The sequence below is a fragment of the Squalius cephalus genome (assembly GCF_949319135.1).
Source record: "Squalius cephalus genome assembly, chromosome: 7".
Lineage (NCBI taxonomy): Eukaryota > Metazoa > Chordata > Actinopteri > Cypriniformes > Leuciscidae > Squalius > Squalius cephalus.
The window spans coordinates 30,368,525-30,392,482 of record NC_137128.1 but is presented as its reverse complement, the minus strand read 5'-3'; the positions used below and the strand labels follow the sequence as shown (position 1 = coordinate 30,392,482).

The window sequence follows — 23,958 nt, the reverse complement described above, 5'->3', positions numbered from 1 at the left end:
TATAATTATTTTATTTTGGTCTGGTTAATTTCATGGCATCTGTTAATTTCTGACACAGCTGAAACCTATAATAAAATGTTGATCAAAAAAAAAAAAAAAAAAAAAAAAAGAGGCCCATATAGGCTCCTTTAAGCTATTTAAATAAACCTGTAATATTAGCCACCACTGTCAATGTATTATGAAATATTTATTATAGTATACTCCTAAATGTAGTTGAACTTGAAGGGAACATTGCCGCACCAGTTTATTTTTTGTGTGTGTGTGAGTTGCACAAAGTGAAACTACTGGTACAACGAAGCACAGAACATAGTATTCAACCACATTGAGCATATCACTCCGGAGTCAACAATGTCTCCTGAATGTGAACAGCAGACTTTGTGTCAGCATAAACAGAGCCATAATAAGCAGTGGATTAGCAATGTTTTTAAACAGAGATATCACCGGCATAAAAATCAGCTTCCACCTTTTACTTTCATTTATCTGGGCACTTAACACTCACGTATTGCATCCTTCCATGTGGGCCTACTTGTAAGTGTATGGATGAATGTGGTTATGTGAGAGAGTGTGTGCTTGTTTGAAAGGCAGACAGTAAGAGAGAGTATTGGCTTACTGTGAGGAAACTGGTTCCTATGAGAAATGAGTGGATTAGTCGAGTGTGACATGTCTCATAGGGCTGAGAGGATTCTCTGGCCCATAGGTTTGGAAAAGTCAAACAGCCCTCTCCTGAATCATGTTAGGTCAACTCAAGATTCAGGGGTTTAAAACAAGTGAAATATCAGACATCCAAACCTCTACTTGCAAAGATTTCTTTTTGTTTTAGGTGAAGTCTAAATTGTCTGGTTTCATGGGTCAAACCCTATTTCCAGTACATCAGAAAGTTCTTGTAATTTGTTTCTCTAAATAATGTTAGTTGCACATAAGTAGTACGTCTCGTCAACATATTTCAGTGCAAATCTAAGTAGTATGTGAATATGTAAAAAAAAAAAAAAAAAAAAGAAGAAAAATAGTGTTAAAAATAAATGAAAACACCTTTGAAATGGCACTGTGGCATGCATGCAAGTGCCACATGCTAGGCCTGAATTTGCATGACAGACAATATAAATGATATAATCTAGAAGTATATAAATGTTTTACTTTTATACTATATAAAAGTTATTATATAGTACTTGAGATCGTAAGAAACACATATAGCCAATGAGCCATTTTATTGTATTTCCAGTACATGGTGCTGTGTTTGGCAATGATTCAGTCAGCCAGGCATTTAAAGGCCATTCGGCTACTGTTATTCCAAATGGTTGTGTGAATTTAGTGTGGAGGATTCCAGATTATTTTTCAATATAATAGGAATATGGATGGTCATAAAGATGACATGCGATATATTTGTTTCTATGTGAGTTTGGGATTGCTCATTTTATGTGAAATATTCGTCATTTCCATTTGTTGAAAGCGAAATATTGTCATTGGAGCTGCCGTTCTCTGCTGTGGATGTTAAACCCTGGCAAAAACAGGAATAGAAAACCTTAAAGATAAATTCTTACAACATTATATGCATGTAATTTAGAAAAAATACTCACACTCATGTTGCAGTCAAAGGGGCTATAAGTAGAGTTGCTAAGCACGTCATCTTCAAGTATAGATTCCCTGTAAAGATACAAAACATGTTTGTCCTCTTTTCTTTTTTTGTCATTCTAATGAATTGAGTAGTACATACATACCTTTTTCTTTTTTTATTCAGCACAAAAAGGACAACACCAACAGTAAATATCACCACAAGTGTCACTCCCACTCCAACACCAATACCAACAGCTGAACAAACCAACAAATGTTTTTGTATAAGGAAATACAATGAAAATTAAAAATCAAATACAAATAATTTTTTATTTTTGGACCAGTTCATGCTTCCCTGAATGAGGAAATTAAATTACATTTGAGCATTTGAGTTCTCAATTGAGCAGCCATTTTGAGAGTTTGATTTATTATTTGATAATTTGAGCATTTGATTTATCATTCAAGCCACTGTTTTAAGAGATTATTTTTTATCAAAATGTCTTGTTTGAAATATAAATATCACAACTTTTTGATCCAAAATGCCATGTTTCGATTTATGAGGAAATATGAGGAACTGAAATCATGATGGATCTCTACATTTTTGAGATGAGATGAGCTGATGAGATTATGCTGCGGAAATAATAATAAAAAAAAAAAATTCCTTGTCCAGTAAAAAAAAAAAAAAAAATCATGACCAGAAATGAGAATCATTCTCAATTCACCCTCTATATGCAGGTGTGGCAAAGAGTTTGGATCCTGTGTGAGAGATGTACATAAGACTGGCAGGCATTAATATATCTCTTACTGTCACTAGAGTGTGGAAGTGGTGAGGTGGGATCTGAGTCACAAGGCCCAGGAATAATGTGAACATCATCAATAGCTATACTTCCTTTCGGACCTTCTCCCTTCAGGAATTCAAATATAAACTGTGGAGAGAGGAGGAGACAATGATGTACAAATGTTTTGTGGTTTTGCTTTGAGTAAATCTTAAAATGATTCCCATTGATCCTGTGAATTCTGCATGATAGAGTTTGATACCCAGAAAGGCTCTCGGTATGACACATAGATGTTGCCTGTCCTCCACACGTCGCCCTGATCTCCTGACTCCACCCATACTATCTGGCCACGCTTATTCCCGCTGTTATGGATGGTCCTAGGAAAGACAGAGTCTCAATGAATTGTGATGAAAGTACATACACATAAAAGGTGGGGTTTTTTTTCTTTTTTTTGTCATGGTTCTGTACCTGTTATTGACGTATAATATGAGCGTCCCAACTTTGTATCCATACATATGATACCAGAATGTAAAGCAGTGCCCCCTGCTGTCAGGTGTGAATATCTCACTCAGAATCATGGCAGTGTCTCCCCAGATCCCCACAGAACTGTCCATATAAAGGTAATAACCTACAGGCACAAGAGCATCACAGAACCTGTTTACACCTTAAATGAAAATGTGACCACCTGTGATCATTTTTTAAATAAAGGGTCCGATTTCATCACTATATAAATTACTCACTTCTTTAGTGTGTTACTGTGTGTTGATAAAAACCTGTTTTTTATCAGATTTTGATTCATCCCTGGGAATCAAATCTGCTGAATAATTTACTAAAAAGACTCATTTGTTCATTAAAGGTGCAGTAAGCGATTTCTGAGAAACACTGTTGATATTTGAAATCACCAAAACAAACACGCCCCAACCAAAAATGATCACACCTCATCATCTTGATAGCTCCGCCCACAAAAGGCACCTCCCCCCTCATGAGTGGACACGCCCCTTACTGCTGATTGGCTTCAAGTCTGTTTTGGTGCAGGTTCTGATCCACTTTCAATAGCGTTTCTCGGAAACCGCTTACTGCACCTTTAATTCGTTCAGTGATTTGAATCAAATGAATCACTCATTCAATTATTTACTCAACTGATTCATTAAAAACACCTAATTATTTACATCCAAAACAAGTCTTACTATCCTAAATTAAAGGTTGTGTGCTTCAAATTTACAAAGAGACTCCAGAAAGACTGGTGTTTTCCAAATTGTTCATGAACTAAACTAATTTTAATGCACAAATATATTGTTTTTCAAGACCAATTATCTTGATTGACAGGTGACAGATGACTAGGCTTCCCTTAACTCTTGTCTGTATTTGCAATTTACACCACAAAAGTAATGAGGTTAAGTGTATTTGATGATCTCTAAATATAGTTGGAATGACTAAATCACAAAATTTGAAACCCATTGTAACCAAAATTAAAAGCTACACTATCTAGTTCGCTGAAAAATAAAACTGCAATGCGTTTTGAGAAATAACATTATTTTGTTTCAATGTGACAACAATGATAGATTATGTGTATAGATATGTGAATTACATGCAATCCCACAAAAATGCATCCCAACAGCTCTAAAAAGTAAACCAAGTTTTTCAAAGAATGGTTGGGTAAAATAAAGACTTGAAGAAGATAGATTTGTTTTACACTCTCATTGTGTAGCTTTAACGCTGTGATTGGATCACCCGAAACAGATCTTAATACAACAAGTAAACAGAGTCACAGTTTAAGATGTGCCCGAGACATAATTCCAAATTCAGAAAGGCACGGAAAATGAATAACGCATTCTATGGTACCGTGCTCCCTCTATGCAGAGAATGCGAGATTGCGAATTGGAAAGTGAAAGTACAAAGCAAGCGTGCATTCAAAAGTGATTTCATAACCCGCATATTGATAGCAGCTCCCTGATGCCCACACATTATATATACAATATAATTACCCAACTATATAATTGCAAGCAAATGCAAACCTATTGAAATATATTTTTCCTCCCATCTCATTTCCCTTCAGGTTTTCCATAGAATGCGTCATTTCCTTTCCGAACATGGTATTCAGCTTCGGGCACATATCAGATCTATCTATATACTTCCTTCATAAACTAATTCTTCATCACATTTTAATGAAGCTCAGTGAACTCCTTCAGCCCACCTGTGGAAGTGTTGGTGGTGTGGTCCACACTGGGTCGTGTGTGATTTCCAGTATGTGCCTGGGCTCTGAGCCAGTCTGCATCATCCACCTCTATCAGATTCATCCAGCTGCAGAAGTTTGCCTCAAAGTCACATTGTCCTGAAGGAGTGCAGGGATAGTTTGAAACCTGAACATCATCAAGCGCTATGACTCCCTGTTCAGTCTGGCCTGCAATTCCCTCCACCACAATCTGAAAAGACAGCTGTATTAATGAGGACACTCCTGCAGTTCCACATCATTAAACTCAAGGGTACAAACTGTAGTATAACTTGTGGCAGGGTTTAAAGGCCATTATTTGCAATAATATGTGATTGTAATTCTGAAACAATGCGCTGGACGTTTCAATCAGTCACCAGATGCAGCGCTGACTCACTCTGTAGTTTGACCCTGAGAGGGTTAGAGGGGTCTGGGCAAACCTCCACAGTCCTCCCTGCTCTCCAGACTTGGTCACCAGCAGGGGCCGATCTTTGTCTGAGAACTGTTGATACACATTTAAGGTCCCAGTGCCCTGTCCATCCATGTAATACCATAGCTGGAGACACTTGGCATCACCTGGAATGAAGATTATGTCTTCTCATGAGAGTTTTCTACCCTGAAATTAATAGTTTACATATATCACAGATAACAGAAAGATACACAGTTTTCTCTCACCTGTTTGAAGCAGAGGAGATGTCATTATAGCTCTATGTCCTTGCACATGGGTAGGTGCACTTTCCATATAAAAGTAGGATCCACTCGCTGTGTTGGTTGTATGGTCGAAACCAGGTCCAGATTTAGATTTTACATTATTTCCTGACACTCGGATCCAGTCCAGGTCATCATCGGCCTGTTGTTTCCAGCCACAATCCCCCTCTTCAAAGTCACAAAGGCCCTCTGAAACAAATATTATCTGGTGATATTCATAAACATGTATTTATCAATATGTAAAGATGCGCTGATATTAAACTTCTGTCCAATATTTTTTTTTGATAATATTTAAAAAAATTATTAAAAAAAACAGACTTTAAAAAAAAAAGACTTTTATTCTACAAGTGTATTTAGGCATTACATTATAATGTGTAATATGTAAATTAGATATTCATTTTGAGAATTGCTAAATATTTAAATTAACAGAATTATTTAACTATTTTGATATACTTTTTTTGTGTTTTTAAAGATTAACTTTAATTGATCTGTAGATCACTGCAAAGGCAATACAAATTGTATGTTAGTTAGTGATTAGTAAATTAGTGATTAAATATTCTATTTTGGCTGTTACCAAAATATCAGCTGATAACGAAAATGTCACGCATCTTTATAAAAATTATTTAATCAACTGTAAATGTTAAAAAATATGTTATTTGTGAATAATCACTACTCAAACCTAGTTCTATAAAGAATTTTCATTTAAAGTTATACAATAAAGTTTTATGGTCAAGATCCCCTTAATCAAATCACCCGTCTTCCAGGCTCACATTTTTTGTATGGTATATTTAATCAGATTGTCTTTGACATGAATCAAATGCATTAAATTTGGTCAATGGTCACTAAGCTGACAGTTTGATACTGAAGACAGTAACTAGATGGATGAATACAACATTATGTTACAGCTGTGCCAAATGCTTGTGGTGCTCTAATAAGCATGGAGGACAATTCAACAGGGTAATGTGAAAAACAACAGACCAAATACTAAGCTTAGCTACGTTATTAATTACCTGTGGGAGCACAGGCACCCTTAGTGACGGATAAATCATCTATAGCAATGTGCCCAGACAGTCCTCCAACTGAAGCCTCAATTAATATCTGATGAACATCTGTCAGTTTCACATGACTCTGAGCCAACTGCCATTCGTTCCTCTGAGACCCTTCCCTTAGCCACATCTACAGTTTTAGAGACAAAAACATTTTTTGGAGTTAGTATAAAACATTTTGCATTCCTTACATGTGACATTAGAAAATGCCCAGAAAATGTTTTTCTTTTGAGTCTTACTAATGTGATGTGGTTGGATGAAATGTCATATATAGACATTCTTAATGATCCCACTGTTGCTCCAAACATGTGATACCAGAACGTGAAGCAATATCCATCAGGTCCAATAGGGGGCGACAGAGGAGACTTCAAATGAGCCATTTCCCCAGTTCTGGCATGACTTGAGCTCTTGATGTACAAATAATACCCTGTAAAATGACAAAAGACACATAATTAGGACATACATGATGATTGACCTGACACGGATAAGGTGGAAATGGTTGCTGGCTTACCCTTTCCACTGGTGTGGTCACCCAAAGGACCTGTATTTGGAGTCTCAGTCGGTCCGCTCCATCTCTCCCAGTCTAGGTCCTCTGCAGCTCCCTGGATCCACCCACACAAGTCCTTCTCAAAGGAGCATGTGACCAAGGAAAAGTCTGGAGTACAGAGGAGAAGTGAGACATGATCTCATCATCATAATGTGGGCTCAGGTCACTGAGCAAAACTTTCTCAAATTTAAAAATGTAAACTACTGTTCAAAGGTTTGGGGCTGGTGAGAATTATTTATGATTTTGAAAGAACCAAGGCCTTGATTTGATTGATCAAAAATACAGTAAAAACAGTAATATCGTGAAATATTACTTCAATTTAAAATAATTGTTTTCTATTTGAATTTATTTTAAAATGTAATTTATTTCTGTGATGGCAAAGCTTTCAACAGTCATTACTTCAGTTTTCATTGTCTCATGATCCTTCAGAAATCATTCTAACATGCTTATTTGCTGCTAAATACAAATTTCTTATAACTATCAGTTGAAAACAGTTGTGATGGTTACAATTTTTGTGGAAACCATAATGCATTTTTTTTTTTTTTAAGAAATCTTTGATGACATTCTTTTGTTACATTATAAATGTCTTTACTGTCACTTTTGATCAATATCATGCAAACTATTTTTTCTTTTTTATCTTACTGACCCCAAACTTTTGAATGGTAGTGTAAATAAATAGTCACAATATTTCACTTTAATCATTTCTAGACTACTGCCATGGCCAGGTAAAATAGGATAAGCTTGTATTATATAGAAGAAACAGGATCATTATGCAGTTCAGATTTGTATACATTTCCATCTCAACTACTGTAACTTCTCAGCAGATTCCCCACCTGGAGGTTGGAAGTCCTTCTCACAGTTGTGGAAGGAGACATCGTCCAGGGCAGTTGTCTGAGTTGTGGGCAGGGAACCTTCCTTTTTGAGTGAGGTCTGGCTGCTAAAAATTAACTTAAATGGGACACAAAGAAAATATGTGCATATTCATGCAGAACACTTGTACATGCAGAACACTTATTGTGTATAATTTGAGCAAGGGATCCTAGAGAATGAATCCCAAAAGATCAGACTCATGATGGGTGCTTTGTGTTCCATACACATTCACTGTGACATACCCTGTAAGGCTGGTCTTGTTTGCCCAGTGGTAAGTGTTCTGGGACCCACTCAACTGAAGTGCTGCTGGATCGTGACCAGAGCAGCTTCCTGTCCTCTCCCTTCTGCAGGATCACGCTGAGATTGCCTGCACTTCCAGCACCCATGTGGAAGTGAAACCTAGTGCGCAAGAGAAAGTAAGGACAGTTGGGTTCAAGGAACATGGCAAGTGTTGTGTAACAGTATTTGTCTGTTTCACAAAAACAATATTTTACTTCCCTCCACATTAAAATGTGGTCTTGACCACAGTTTTGCACAACATAATTATGAGTGAACTCACAGAAGCTGACAGTATGCAGAGCTGATAGGCAAGGATGGGCTCTGAAACAGAGCCTCGTTCTTAGACGGATCCATTATAAACGTCTGCATGTAGTGCCCTGAGGATAGGTAAAGGGTAAAAAGAAATATGAATCATATTTACTTTGATATGTTTTTGTCGTGGATTGATATAGCATTTAATTACCTGTTCCAGTGGTGTGGTCAGTAGGCAAGTCTGTGTTGTCTGTGGCCTTTACCCATTGCCACGTGTTAGGACCTACACTTATATCACTCCATTGGCACTGTCCATTCTCAAAATTGCATGGACCTAGACAGACAGACAGACAGATATATATATACACATATACATTCATACCGATAGATAGATAGATAGATAGATAGATAGATAGATAGATAGATAGATAGATAGATAGATAGATAGATTTTAGAACATTTGAATTTTGACTATTATATGTTATTTTTATACATATTAATCCTGAAGAAAGAAAATAGCAAGAAAATGACTCACCACAGATTTCTTCATCCTCCCCTAGAGGGCAGTCTAGGTCATAATTACACTGAGCACCAGCTGCAATGCATGTTACGCCATCTGACCGCCAGCAGTGAAATTCATTCTCCTGAATTTGACAAACCATGTCAATTTATTAATAAAAAGATACAGCTTTCACAATTATTTTTCTCAAAAAGAGTAGCAAAAATGAGAGAGAATATTCACTCTTCATCTTTGTACATACAGTAGTATAGTCAGTGTATGCAACTGAAATTTCCTGACCTTACAAGGGTTGACTGTTGGTGAAGCTGAAGAAGCATCAGTCACTGGTGTAGTTGCTGTAGCTGGTGTCATCGTTGGCTCAGGTGTGACTGGCAGCTCGCTGTTGTCAGGATCATGAGCACATGTCACAGAGAAGGAAATATCATCCACCGCTGTTTGCGATGCATGAGCCTCACCATTTCCCACATACTGGAAAACAATCTGAAAATAAAGGCAGTTTTATTTAAAAATGATGTTATACATTATTTAAGCCAAGAAATTATGTAAATGACACATATACTGTAAAAAAAAAAAAAAAAAAAAAAAAAAAAAAACTCTGACCTTGCTCTTAACTGCGGTAGAAAAGGTGACTTCTGCTCTGTGCCAGAGGAAGCTCTGTGTCACAGTCTTGTCCCAAAGTATATTGTCATCATCTCCATTACTTAGCGTCCTCAGCGTGACGACTAGCCTGGAACCAGCGCTGTCACCATGAGAATAGTGGTAGAACCTCACCTGCAAGAACAAGGTGCATCAGTACATACAGTATGAAAGAGACTTTGCATTACATTATTTGATCGACACATGACTCACGGTGCAATCAGAGCTGGGCAGCAGGGTGCTGGAGATGATCTCTGCTGTCAGTTCATGTTCTGGAGTGATGAAATGACCTAGAACATGCCACATGTCCTTCAGAAATCATTCTAACATGCTCATTTGGTGCCTTAAAATGCCTTGACTGTCACTTTTGATCAGTTAAATGCATCCTTGACCATAGTGACACAAAACCTTTGAATGTTAGTGTACAGTATGTGTATTATTTTGAGCACCTGCTGCAGTGTTGCGGGTGTGGTCTCTTGGTGGTCCATGCTTAGGCCAGGCTTGTTCTCCATTCTGCAAAATCCAGCCAGCTTGCAAGTCACTATTCTCCCACGAGCACATGCCCTGCTCGAAACTGCAGCGATGCTTATAACCCTTTACATCTAGACCCACAAAAGACAAGAGGTTATACAGTTCCTCATACAATGTTATTGTCCTTCAGAGTTCATCAGTGCCTTTAAAACTTTGACACTATGTGGCCTTGACAGAACCACGTTTTTGATAGCTTTAAACCGAAATTCATACCACAGAACTCTTCATCAGTGCCATCACCGCAGTCATCGCTGTAGTCACACACTCTGTTCAGCTCCACACACACATGGTTGGAACATTTGAACATGCCCTCTTGACAAGAGTCATGAGGCTCTGAAGGAGAAATAATGGATAATGGACTAATGTCTTGGCCCATTAAATAATGCTGTGTTAAAGGTTAAAGTGATCTGAGAGCTTTAAAATGGATTTATCAGTAAGAATAAGTTGATGTGTTTGTAACCTGCCTGGAAGAGTGCAGTTGAAAAAGGTAATGTCGTCTATAGCAATGTCCCCGAGCTCGCTGAAGGTTCTGGTAGCTTCAAAGAGGAGAGTGAAAACCTGATGGGTGCGACCCACACTCAACTCTGCCTGATGCCACTCATCTCCATGGTTACTAGACATCCACCACAAGGGTGTCCTCCTTGGACCTTCTTGGAGGTACACTTTCAGTTCCCCAATGCCTGGCAAAGACGAGATTGCATTAACTACAGTACAAATCTTTTAGTATTACCTGAAGTAATTTAACACATAAAAATGTCTAGTCTTACCCTCTCCAAACATGTGGTAGTAGAATTCAAGCAGACACTCATTGCTGGCCTCTATCATGGCAGGACTCTGAAGAGCAGCATAGCTGTTCTGGTCACCATGGCTGGCTTCTACTGCCATGTACCAGCCTACAACAAATATATGTTTTTATTATTAAATTACACTGATAGCATTCTGTTTTTGCATTATATATTAGTTATGGGAATTCTGACTCATTCAAATAGTTTGTTTCAAGAACTGGTTAAAAAAAAAGAAGGATTCAGCAATTCTTTACGTCATTATGTGGTCCATGAAATCCCTGACTGGCATATCACACGGTCTAAAATTCTCAAGAACAGCCATATACGTATGTGCAGTTTTTTTTCTATTAGGTTGTACTATAAGGGTGTTTATTGTAATTGAATTTATTCCAGTTCAGTTGGTTGCTGTCATGATTCAACTCCATTCATGTTATGATTCAATGCCATTTCAAACCTAAAAATTGTTTGCGTTTACAATAAAAAACAATAAAAAAATAATAAAAAAAGAAGAAATTAATACTTTTATTCAGCAAGGTTGCAATAAATTGATCAAGACTCTGAAGAGCAGCATAGCTGTTCTGGTCACCATGGCTGGCTTCTACTGCCATGTACCAGCCTACGACAAATATGTTTTTATTATTAAATTACACTGATAGCATTCTGATTTTGCATCATATATTAGTTATGGGAATTCTGACTCATTCAAATAGTTTGTTTCAAGAACTGGTTAAAAAAAAAAAAGATTCAGCAATTCTTTACGTCATTATGTGGTCCATGAAATCCCTGACTGGCATATCACACGGTCTAAAATTCTCAGCAAGGTTGCGCTAAATTGATCAAAAGGGACAAACATGATGTTTATAATATTACAAAATATTTCTATTTTAAATAAATGCTGTTCTTTTCAACTTTCTATTTAGTAAAGAATCACAAAAAACTGCATCACAATAATAATATGTATTTATGAAGGAATAATATGCAGCACAAATGTTTTCATTGATAATTACATATGTTTCTTGAGCACAAAATCAGCATATTATAATTATTTATGAAGGAAGACTGAAGTAATGATGGAGTAAAAATGTAGCTTTGCCATAACAGGAATAAATTACATTTTACAATATATTAAAATAGAAAACAGTTTAAAATGTAATAATATTTTAAAATACTCCTGTTTTACTGTATTTAAATTAATGCGCATAAGAGACCTCTTTAAAAAAAATCTTAAAAAAATAAAAAAATAAATAAAAATCACACCAACCCCAAACATACACATTATATAATACATTCCAGGTTAGTTGTTCTCCAAAATATTTTACCCAGCTCTGTGCCAGTAGTGTGGTCCACTGATGGGCCAGTGTTGGCGGTGGTTGTACCATTCTGGTCCCGCTCCCAAACACACTGCCCGACACTGATATCTTTCCATTCACAAGTGTCTGTCTCAAAGTCGCACCCAACAAACACTCCACTTTCCACGCTGATGTCTGAATGTTAGTCAATGAAAAGACACTGACAGCAAACATCCCTCAAATAATGCTTATTTTTCTTGAGAATCAGCTACCATCAATCATTCAAAACAATTATTTTTCACTGATTAAAAAGACAGTTTACCTTTGCATGGCTCATTTGTCAATCTAATGTCATCCACTGCAATGTATCCTTCACTGCCTGTTTGAGCCTCTATGCGAATCTGATAACAGGTTTACACAGGTTATATGATATGATTACACACAAATGGATACAATATGATGGTGAAAGTTTAAGAAATAGATAGGTATTCCACACCTGAAAGGGTTTGGTCTCAGCCACAGTGATAGAGACATTTTCCCAATTGTTCCCAGTGACCTGTGTTTCAAACAGCAGTTCTTGCTCTGTTGCACCTGAATCTAATAGCAGTCTAAGGATCCCAGGGTCACTGCCAATAGAAAAGTGCACAATAAAAACTGCATTATCACGCCTGACAGTCAAACAGTGGAAGAGAGTGCAGAAAGCAATTAAGAACAGACCTTCCATTTATTTGGTACCAGAACTCCAAACAGGAGTCACTGGTCAGCCGGATCCTTTCAGAGGTCAGCACTGAACTACTTTTTTGGCCTTGCCTGTTCCTCTGAGATGGGCTCAAAAGAAATTTGCCTGAAAAAAGATCAGAAAAAAACATCATGTGTTGTGTCTCATCAGCTGTCCTGCCATCTCATTTTGACTTGTGTCAAATATTGGCATTATCCACAAACATAACTACTACAGGAAATCAGGAGATCAGGGAGGTTAAGTCTGACATTTTTCCTCCAGTCCTCACCATCTGCAGTGTGAGTAGTGTAATCGAAAGGAGGACCGCTATAGTGACCGTCTGCATGAATCCAGTCATGTTCATCTGTGAATCCATTAGCAACATTCACCCATGTACACTTTCCTGACTCAAAATCACAACTTCCTGCTTGGGAACAAGCTCCAGTTTTAACAGAGACATCATCCAGAAGAACAAACGACTCCGAGTTTTGACTGAGCTCTGCTCTGAACGCCACCTGTGTGCGCATGCAAAATTAGATGAATAACTGCAAAACAAACCACATGACATACAGTAGCCTATACTTATTTCCATGACTGAGGATACTTCAACACAGGAACTGCAGATATTTTGCAATTTTGTTTCTTACTTTCAAAATAACATTTTTAAAAAGCAAATGAAAGTTACCAAAGTATGTAGAATAAGAATCAGGTAAAGAAAAAATGTATGACCCTACAGTCAAAATAAGAACAGACGAGAAGCAGTGATGAATCATCAGACTAGTTCTGTAAAACAAATCAGCTGATTCATTGAAAAACTCTGACTCAAAAGAATGATTCATTCTCAAAAGAATGATTCATTCACAAATTCCTACTTGGTTAGGATGATCACAGAAAAACAACTTCAATTTTGTTTCGTTTCTCACCAAAAGCGATCTTATAGTTTCACAGAACATAGGGGGTGAGTAAATGACATTTTCATTTTACTAAGAAATAGAACCAAAGTCCCTTTCAAGGAAAGTCTGTTCACTCTGCGGCCATATATGCAATGCCTCTGGGCAGGTATTTCGGGTTCTATCCATTTGAATGGGGGAATCCCGAAATCTCAAAAACTGCTTGCTGAACTCACAATTAAATAACATATTTCAAATCAGAAACAAAATATGTTGTCTTATGCTCAAACAGCATTAAAAAAAAGCTTATTTTTCAGGCTAGACCAATGCGCATGTGGAGTCCTAAGCGGGAGTCTAATAGTAATTCAATGACTTTACCATCAGCGATTGCCTCTTTTACTTAGAAGGCGGGACATATTCTACCCTATTACGTATTGCAGACTAATCCGTTCATTAGTAATAGGAGTGAACCGTTTTTCTATATCTATAGTCTTTGATAGAACTCACTCTGAATTTGGAAGGAGATGACACAGTGACCTCTGCTACCTCCCAACTATCAGAAGTCGCTCCAGAAAGAGACCAAAGTGCTGGACCCAGCTCCCCATTCAGAAGAACATGCACTGAGAGTGAATCACCTGAGCCTGCAGACAGCCAATACCTACAAAAAACAGCCTTTATCAAAACATTACTCTTAACTGGGTTAGAACAGAGCTTAAATACAAAAACTGGATCCATAATAGACCAATATAAGACTATATTGAGAGAAGCATACCAGAACTGTACGCAGGACTCTGTAGATGGGCTATACTCTGGTGTCAGAAGATTTGAACCCTCTGGTTTCTGAAGATTGGACCCAAGCACAGCCATTGAATGGCCTGCCATGTGACAAACACATGACATGGGTCAGTACATAAAAAAAAAAATCTTTCACAACAAAAGCGATTGTTCCCTCACCAAGTTCAGTTCTGTACGTATGGTCAGTATGGCCACTGCTGCCGTTCACATGGAGCCAGATATTGCTGTCAGTCTTATCGGGTTCAAAGCCACACAGCAAGGGAGACTCAAATCCACACGGGTCTTTGGTAAAGAGATCACTTTAATAGCTGAGAATGTCTGGTAATTAGATAAGATGCTTTGAACGCTTTGACTCACTGTGTTCCACACAGGCTCCTGCAGTCACTCTGAAGTCATCAATGGCTATGAAGCCGCTGCCTCCTGCTGTTCTGCTCCCTGAGAACTTTACCTGTACAAGGTGATAGCTATGCTCTACCTGTTGCTTTGTTGGTAAATAAGCATACATGTGGATTGATATTTACAGTAGAAAATATGTCAGGGGGCCTTACTCGATCAACGTCTGCAGTACTAATAGAGACTTGTGCGTTCAGCCACTCAGAGGTCTGGGTGCCTCTTCTTGTCCATGTGATGGTTTCCATTGTTTTCTGAAACCAACAATACTAATGTTTTTAAATGACAAAAAAAATTCCTTTAAAGGGGTCATGAACTGCATTTGATTAACATAATTTTTCCTGAGGTGCACTTACCCAGCTCCATTTTCTACCCTGATTTTAGACCTCTGATTTGAACGCTCAGTTGGAAGTGGCGTGTCTGCTGTGAGACTTCAATGTAAATGGCCACTACTGTGATTGGCTAATGAAATAAGTATTATATGTAGAACTCTCTCGAAAACTTTTACAATGTTACTTTTACAGCTGTCGAGATGAACTAATCTTGAAAAGTGTTTATAGCCGTATATTTAGATCTATTCCCACCGCATGAAAGGTTGCAGCATTGTGGCCGATGACAGAAAAGTCTGTTGAGCGCATGAATGCAGTGATCTCCTTATTGCAACTTGATTTCTGCACTCTCAGGAATGCTTTAATTTTAACTAACAGTACAAATGCAATGTAAATAAGAGATTGTGCAGTGTAGACATCACCATTGATTATAATGGGAGTTTTGGCAAGAGTCCAGTCATTGATAAACTCATGCTGTGTGATTGACAGCACCAACGATAATAAAGGGAGGGTTATTTGATCTTCCTTTCTGAGTTTCTGTATATCATTTAATCACAATTTAAATAACAGATTATTTTTCATGCTACTAAGATAAACAATGGAAAATTGTTGAAAAAAACTGACTGATTTACTGACGCATAAATAGCAATACATTTTGAGACAAAGATGACTGCACATGAATCCTTACATATCAGAAATCATATCACTACATATCATGACGCAATTACACATGCCATGTTGAAAGTACCGTCTCAATAAGCAGATCTAAGTTTCCAAGAGATGGTCCTAACATGTAGTACCAGAATCCAATACAGACATCAGTGCTCTGAATTATCATCGGCGCTGAAATGACTGCTGTCTCACTGGTTTTATGTTCTCCAGACATATTTACAATGAGATAAAACCCTATAAGACAAAATATGAAAATGTATGACAAATTATTATAGAATGACCTGATCTGCCCACTAAAGGGTAAAATAATGAATCTTACCATTGTAATTTTTTAAGGTGTGGTCATATAAAGGTCCTAGCCATGGTTCATTCACCTTTCCACCCACTTGATGGATCCAATCAAATCCATCATCTGTCTCCTGGATCCAGTCACATAGTCCTGAAAGCAAAAATATGGAATAATTAGCAGACAACTCACAACACACACACACACACAGGTTTCTATGTTTTGGGGACTTTCCATACACAATGATTTTTATACTGTACAAAATTATATGCCATAACCCTAAACAGAACCCTCACAGAAAACTTTCTTCAATTTTTATCAGCATTTTTTTTTTTTTTTAAATAACATCAAGTATGATTTATAAGCTGTTTTGTACATTAAAAGTGCAAAAGTTCTAATTATAATTTATTATTATTATTCATTTTTTTACACCATAAAATCAGGCTTTTTTAACAGGTGTGTAGAAGTTTTATCTCCACTGTACAAATACATACATATACACATACACATTCATGTTTTGCTCATTCATCTCTTACCCTCCTGAAAGTTGCAGTCCAAGGCGGACGCAGGTGGAGAGGTTGGCTCGGTTGTGGGTACTGGTGTTGTTGGGATCAGGTCAGAGCAGCGCGTATTCCTCCTGATATAGATGTCATCCAAAGCAATAACACCTGTGTCTGTGTATCCACTCACGGCTTCAAACACAATCTGCAAACAGTGAAGTTTAAGTCAGCTATTGTCAAGTATCTGATGGTGTGGCATGTGTTTGTGCATCAGTCTCTCACCTGGTGTCGTTCAGATGATTGGTAGTCTACAGTGACATGATGCCACACATTCTGATAAATGGCAGATCGACTCCACAGACCACGTAGAGAACCGGACTCATTTACATAAATTGCTAGTTTAAGCTTTTCTACAATAATAAACACAAAATATACAATGGAAGAAAAATCATGGTGTTCATACTGCCTCAACTAGTCGTAGGAATAGACATTAACAAATCAGTAGCACTTTATTTTACAGTCCTGTTCCCCATGTATATACTATGTACTTCTAATTGCAATAACTGGATAATAACTAGGCACTAACCCTGAACCTACCCCTAAACCTAACCTAACCCATGTAGTTACCCTATATTACCCAGTACTTTCTTAGGTAAGTTCAATGTAAGTACACGCAAGTGCACGTACTGTAAAATAAAGTGCAACCAATAAATCATTTTAGATTTTAGACTTTTTGACTCAAAGGCCCCCTGTTGTCCAATACAATTTTTGAAGGCTAAGAAATTTCTGGTATTTCTGCTGTAGTTATGACATTAAATAGCTGCTTGCTTTCAAACTTTTATATATTAACAGAAACTGGTATTCATGAATTCAATTAATTGATCACAATTAATTTTGTGACTCCAGAAGTTTCAAAAACTGTGTGTACTTCAATAAAAAAGTAGTTCAATAAAAAACTACTTTTTAGCATTTTAAATTAGGATTACAATTTGATTATTTTAATATACTAATTATAATTGATTAATTTAAATACTTTTGAAGTCACCACAAAAATCTACATTGACAATTCTTGTTTTTCTTATAGAATATTGCAATATTTATTCATCAAAATAAATAAAGTATTAGTCTTTCAACAAAATAACTTCCTCCCACTTGCAGCGACATCTCCATTTTATCTCTTTTTGAACTGAAGTGTGCATACGATGAACACTTTACTATGCCATGAGGCGACGCAAGAGGATTTTTGAATGGCAGTGAAGCAACGTAACTGACGCTAGTAGGTCACATGATAATGACAACATGACGAATGTAGTACGTCCATATTATATTCATACTACACACATTCATACTATAAAGAACATACTTTTTTAGCGGTCGTGAAGAAATTGCTTATTCAAAATAAGTACCTACTCAAGAGAGTATGCGATTTTGGATGCAGCCACTGTTTTAGATCATTCTAAACAATCAAGTCTCTCTTCCAATAATATTTCGAAGTCTAAAACACAATTGAGGTTCTCTATGTAGATGCTCACCAATGCTCCACTTCTGCATGTGGAACCAGAACTCCAAACAGCCTTGAGATTCAGTATCCATCATCTCACTCTCAAAATGAGCAATCTGATCTGGTTTGCCAAATGTGTCAAAGGCCATGTAGTGTCCTGGATAGAAGAGAATGAGTGGTTGTCAAAACACAGTTTGCTGCACTTGTGCACATGGGTTTGATTCCAAGAGTCAATAATTACATAAAATGGAGCACTCTATTACCTGGTGTACATACAGCATTACGTAATGTGTTGATATTTACCCATGGCAGTGTTTGTGGTGTGGTCGACCTCGGGGTCATTACTGGTTCCAGAGGTCCAGCTCCAGTCTACACTGGAGTCGTTGACATGAGTATTCACCCATCCGCACATGTCCATCTCAAAATCACAAAACCCTGAAGAATGATGTGCACAGCTTTATTTAGATGGTAGAGCAGTTTTTAGTATAAAACATTTGTTTTGAAAATATTTGAAGTGCTTTGTGAGGTGAATAGACGTTAATTAATTACTTAATTTATTCAAGATCAGCAGCAATGAAATTATAATCTTGTGATTATGAAGTTCAAGGACTTACCATGAGGGGGGCAAGGGTCATTTAGAACTGTTAGGTCATCAATGGCAATATCATGTTTCTGCTCATTTCCAACCACTGCTTCAAATATGACCTGTTATTCAAGAAGTAAACCAGAGGCTGAAACATAACTAGACTGCATAAATGTGCAGAATTCCAGAGGTCAGGGTTTGGCTGGTTAGCTTTAGCAGTTAGTATGTGTCATAACTACATAATTTCATAAGCAAAAGGCCTCTTTCTCCATTGACAGGTATTCAAAAGTACGCATTCTGACTAAATTTAAAAAATGTGGCCTGAAGCAAAAATGACCAGTCAGTGCAACTGCCATTGAGATGAAAGGGAATACTAATGGATGGCTTTTTTCCAGGAATTATAAGCCTCATTGTTAGAACTTATAATACCAATATGATTTTTTATATTACCTGTATAATAAATAAATAATTACCTGCCTGCACACCACTGCACATGCAGGTCATATTTATTGGGCAATAAACATTATTGGACTTCCTATCACTTCCTACCAAATTATTATACTGACCATCTTTAATGCTCCCAGTTAATGTTTTACAGGTACTGGCATTGAACCTGTTTATGGCTCTACTTAAAAAAATAAAATAAATGGATGGCTGTATGAGTGTGTGTGTGCAGACACGCTTCACATTCATACTGCACATGTTATTAAAAGCAAGCAGAGAACATAATTAGAAGCTGTGCCATCCACAATGAGCCAAAACCTCCCAGTACGAGCATAAAATATGTGAAATTAAATTACATAAGAGAAGAGTACTTAGACACGTTTTACAAAATAAAAAAAATAATTACAGAAAACATGTGTAAAATCATATCAGTAACCCTATAAAAAATGTTCATTTTACATGGAGCTGGTCGCCACATGTAGGATGACATGTTGAGATCACCTGACCATTCAAATACTACACTCTTTATGTTATAACCACCATATTGTTGGACACTTTCACTCCTAAAATAAATTAATCATGTTTGGCTGTTAGTAATGTGTTTCTTCAGTGAATCTAGAATCAGAAACTGAAAACTTTTCTTTTACTTTCACGCCACCATTAGTCAGTTTAAGTCCCAGATGATAACATACTGTAAGCACAGTGCAACATATACAAAATTACTGAGTGTACCTTTTAAACTCTTCTACACGCACCTTATATGGGCTGTGAGGACTTATGACTGTTGCTCTGCCGTGCCTCCACTGTTCTCCTTGATCTCCACTCGCACTCCACACGGGCATTTGAGATCTGGCACTGTGCAGCTCCTGGACATAGATGTTAAGAGAACCCACGTCTCTTCCATTCATGTGGTACCAGAACATCAAGCACTCTCCGTGCTCAGAGGAAGGGTGATTGACATCCATCAGCATGCTGCCTCTGCTGCCACTGGGGTTCTTCCACAGCTGTGCACTCAGGTAAAAGCCTATGGATAAAAACAATATGAACTATCATCACATTGTTGCTATTACTATGATGTCTGGTATGCTGTAGCTAAGGTGGATATTCAGACCCTTATCAGTCTCTAAAGTATGGTCCGTTGCAGGGCTGGGGGTGCCAGTTGCCAGTTCTCCATTAGTTCTGATCCAGGTAAAATCAGCTGTAGGGTCGGACGACAGGCCGCATAGAGAGCCTTGGAAGGTGCATTCCCGCTCAGCTGGGCAGGACCCATTTATACTGTTTGACACCTGCACGTCATCTATGGCGATGTAGCCTTCAGTGCCTTCCAGGATGCCCTCAAATATAAACTATTGGATGCAATGCATGAGAACAAACATGTACACGTATATCCACCTGGGTATAGTGTGTATGATTCAGTACCTGAATTGGTTCTTCACTGTCTGCGAAACTAAGGTCCACAAAACGCCACTTGTTGCCTTGAGTCCCTGTCCTCATCCATATAAGCGTCAGATTTCCATTAGCATGCTTGGTGATGAATCTGAGAGAGCCTTCAACAGCCACAGACACCCAGGATTATTATAACCACATGTAAATATGTACACGCAAATAAGTAATAACATATGCTGTAACATAAATATGTGTTTGGTTAGTTTTTGACTGTTCACATAAAGAGCTTAGACAAAAGCCATCTCTCTGACCAACTTAAAAATCACCAATATGTTTTTGTGAGGTTTAGGGGTAGATAAATGAAAAGGATGCACAGACCCTGATTTGTGCAAATGCAAATGATTTGCGCACCATAAATATGAATTCAAAATTGACCTTATACAAGTTCTTACACATTCCTGGTCTCATTATGCAGAATTTGTTGGTGCACATTATTACATGAAAAACATTCTTTCATGAAATGTCCACTTTTACAATCCAAACAATTCCAGATGAAAAAAATAAATTCTGGCTCCATACTTTCTTTATCAAGAGCATGAAGAGAGCATGTTCTTAACTCACCAATGTTTCCACCGTAGATTAAATACCAGAAGCTGACACATTTGGCCTGCTGTGGAAAGCTGGTCAGTCTGGCTGTCTCAGGTGGTTTGAAGGACCGTTGTGGTGCTATGTACATAAAATAGCCTGCACGAAATAAAAAATATTTGTTTACTTTAAAGTGAAGTTTTATATTTTTAGGTTTAAGTTTGAGGTTTATATATTAATTACATTTTTTGCAACTAAAGTTTTACTAAACCTTTACCCAATTGATTTAAAAAAAGACAGTTAAGAATAAAAAAACCTAAAAAATAATAATAATGCTGTTCTTTTGAACTTTCTATGCATCAAAGAATCCTGAAATAAATGTGTCCAGATTTCCACAAAAATATTAAGCAGCAAAACCATTTTCAACATTGACAAGGAATGTTTTTGAGCACCAAATCAGCATATTGAAATGATTTCTGAAGGATCATGTGACACTGAAGACTGGAGTAATGATGCTGAAAATTCAGCATTGCCAAATAGAAAAGTTATCATTTTAAATTGTAAAAATATTTCACAACACAACTGTCTTTTTACTGTATTTTTGTTCAAATAATGCAGCTTTGTTGAGCATCAGGGGCTTCTTTAAAAAACGTTTAAAAACCTTACTGACCCGAACCAGTGGTGTGATCATGTCCAGGTCCCTCATAACCAAAAGAAGGGTTCTGTCCATCTTCTCTCCTCCATTTTATTTCAGTTGACTGGTCATGGTACCAGGAACAGGTGTCTTTCTCAAAGTCACAGCTGAGCTGGTCTGAAGCTGCAGGGATGTCTCCCTCTGCACAGTCTATCAGTGTAATGTCATCCAGCATGATATCCTGCTTTCCGATGAATGTAGGATCCACGGAAAATACAAGCTGTGTTTTTGAAATGGAATAAGAAAGCATTAACACAAAATCAGTAAAGCTCTTCCAATTACAGTGTCCAAAAATAATTTGGTGCGACTGAGATGACTGTGAATGCAGTGCATTACCTTCAAGCCCAGAGGAAGATTTCCAATTAACAAACAAGCATTTTCCCAACCATTAGTCTGGCCCTTTTTAATCGACCATAACTTTACAGATGAAGTGTTACCAATCAAACTCAGGGAAAAGTAGGAAGAGATATTCCCAGGATCATGGAGATGATACCAAAAGCTGAAATTAAACGATTACAAAACTGTGCTCACACTACTAAGCATTAAAATAATAATAATAATAATAAAATAATGAGAATCTGAGTGATTAGAAAATAATTATTTAAAAGTGAGTGTTTGATGTGCTGCTTCTCCACCTTATCTTGCATCCGAGTGCAGTGGCCCTGGGAAGTGTGTGCTCCAAAATTGCTTCCGAAAAAATATTTACAATATCACCTTCTGCATGCATAACTCCACCTATAAATAATACAGAAGTCTAATTATCAAAAGTTCACATGATATCAAATCAAATCCAAGGTGATTGTCTTAGTCCAAAGGCCTACCCCAAGGTGATCCTGTGGTGTGGTCCACACCAGGGACAGCACTGATGTTTGCCATCTCTCGACGCCATTTAAATTCATCCTTACTGGAGTTAATCCATCCGCAAGCATGTTCCTCAAAGTTACAAGAGCCTGTGACAAAAGATTTCTTAATCTTATTTCTTAAATTGTGAACCTAGCATTGTATTGTAAAGCTATTATTTTCCATGTATTTGCATGCAGGTGTTGCACGGAACAGATATCACAATTGTATAGCTGTAGTCCTATACATTTGTGATATCTGTTCTGTGGTGTTGCATGCAAATAACTGGAAAATAAAAGCTTTACAATACACGTTAGTAAATATTACTACATGACAAAGATGTGTTATCAGCAAGGGAGAACATAATTTGATTAAGATGACAATGCTGTAACTACCACAGAACTCCTCATCTGATCCATCTGCACAGTTGGGGTGGAAATCACACACTTGCTCCATGGAAAGACAGTCTTGGGACTGAATACACTGGAACTGCCCATCAGGGCAGGAGGCCAAGCCCATCGAAACTGCATATAAAACGCAAACTAATAAGTGGTTACATTTGTTTTTTGTTATACATAGATTTACATCTTCAAAAGAATAGGAATGCGCAGTTTATTTTATTAAAATTTGGAGAGTATTAGTATCAGGTCTCAGTCAAAAATGTCATTCTTTAATCATCAGTGGTGTGAGGACCCTATTGGAATTGCTTTGTTTATTTTAATGTAGCTCCAAACATTAAGTCCTGTCAATCATCATTACGAGTGTATATAAGCTACTTATAAGACCCTCTCTTAAGGAAGTCTCACCTCCGTTAAGCAATAGTGTGTCTAGAGGGACACTCAGAAAAAGACACTAGTTCCAGGAAGCAATACATTGAATGAGTCTTTAATAATCAACATAATTAATTGCAAACTGTGAATCCCAGCGACAATTCTTCCAGCGTCCCTCCTCCTCATGTGGGGGGGGGGGCAACCACATGCAGATTTCTAATTTTAACCATAAACATTTAGATCAAATGAGGATGCATAAATGAAACACAAATTCAAACAGATTTCAACTGGCACCTGATCATATTAAGGAAATAATTTCATAAAACGTTACATTATGCATGCAAACATAAGCAGCTGGTTCTGATGACCTTGCTGACCTTTACATTTAACCGGCTCATAGGTTCACACAGTAAAATGTACCCTTGTTTATTGTATTTGAACTGATACAAAAAGAAAAAACATGGCCTCACCAAGTAGCAGTAGAAACAGTCCCCTCATTTTGTCGAGAACATGGATGAAGAGTTCCTCAGTGAACTAGTCCGTTCCTCCAATGTCTCTTGTTTGGCAATGCATGAATGT

General features: G+C 37.4%; 1 protein-coding gene across 1 annotated transcript; it reads right to left on the bottom strand.

The window, feature by feature from the left end:
• Positions 1-215: 215 nt before the first annotated feature.
• Positions 216-23,958, bottom strand: LOC307161033 (MAM and LDL-receptor class A domain-containing protein 1). Its single transcript, XM_079875486.1, has 51 exons — positions 23,850-23,958; positions 23,005-23,133; positions 22,591-22,719; positions 22,405-22,504; positions 22,106-22,268; positions 21,746-21,989; positions 21,112-21,234; positions 20,524-20,651; positions 20,216-20,450; positions 19,860-20,128; positions 18,692-18,782; positions 18,381-18,512; positions 18,109-18,234; positions 16,859-16,986; positions 16,613-16,781; positions 16,110-16,229; positions 15,867-16,024; positions 14,948-15,043; positions 14,757-14,847; positions 14,559-14,681; positions 14,377-14,479; positions 14,112-14,262; positions 13,004-13,229; positions 12,714-12,840; positions 12,493-12,622; positions 12,319-12,397; positions 12,027-12,191; positions 10,690-10,815; positions 10,387-10,602; positions 10,136-10,255; positions 9,841-9,993; positions 9,605-9,681; positions 9,356-9,526; positions 9,035-9,235; positions 8,771-8,879; positions 8,447-8,569; positions 8,264-8,360; positions 7,947-8,103; positions 7,668-7,782; positions 6,799-6,942; positions 6,527-6,714; positions 6,252-6,417; positions 5,209-5,430; positions 4,931-5,109; positions 4,519-4,747; positions 2,793-2,952; positions 2,587-2,701; positions 2,354-2,474; positions 1,716-1,806; positions 1,575-1,641; positions 216-1,495 (listed from the first exon to the last, which is right to left on the bottom strand). The coding sequence occupies exons 1-51, from the start codon at positions 23,875-23,877 to the stop codon at positions 1,412-1,414; spliced, it is 7,194 nt and encodes a 2,397-aa protein (XP_079731612.1). The 5' UTR covers positions 23,878-23,958; the 3' UTR covers positions 216-1,411.

Coding starts and splice junctions, on each gene's coding strand:
- LOC307161033 (XM_079875486.1), bottom strand. CDS start 23,877: ATGAGGGGACTGTTTCTACTGCTACTTG. Junction 14,480..14,558: donor TACGTACAGAACTGAACTTG/GTGAGGGAACAA, acceptor GTCACATGGCAG/GCCATTCAATGGCTGTGCTT. Junction 13,230..14,111: donor CATCTCCTTCCAAATTCAGA/GTGAGTTCTATC, acceptor ATGCGCACACAG/GTGGCGTTCAGAGCAGAGCT.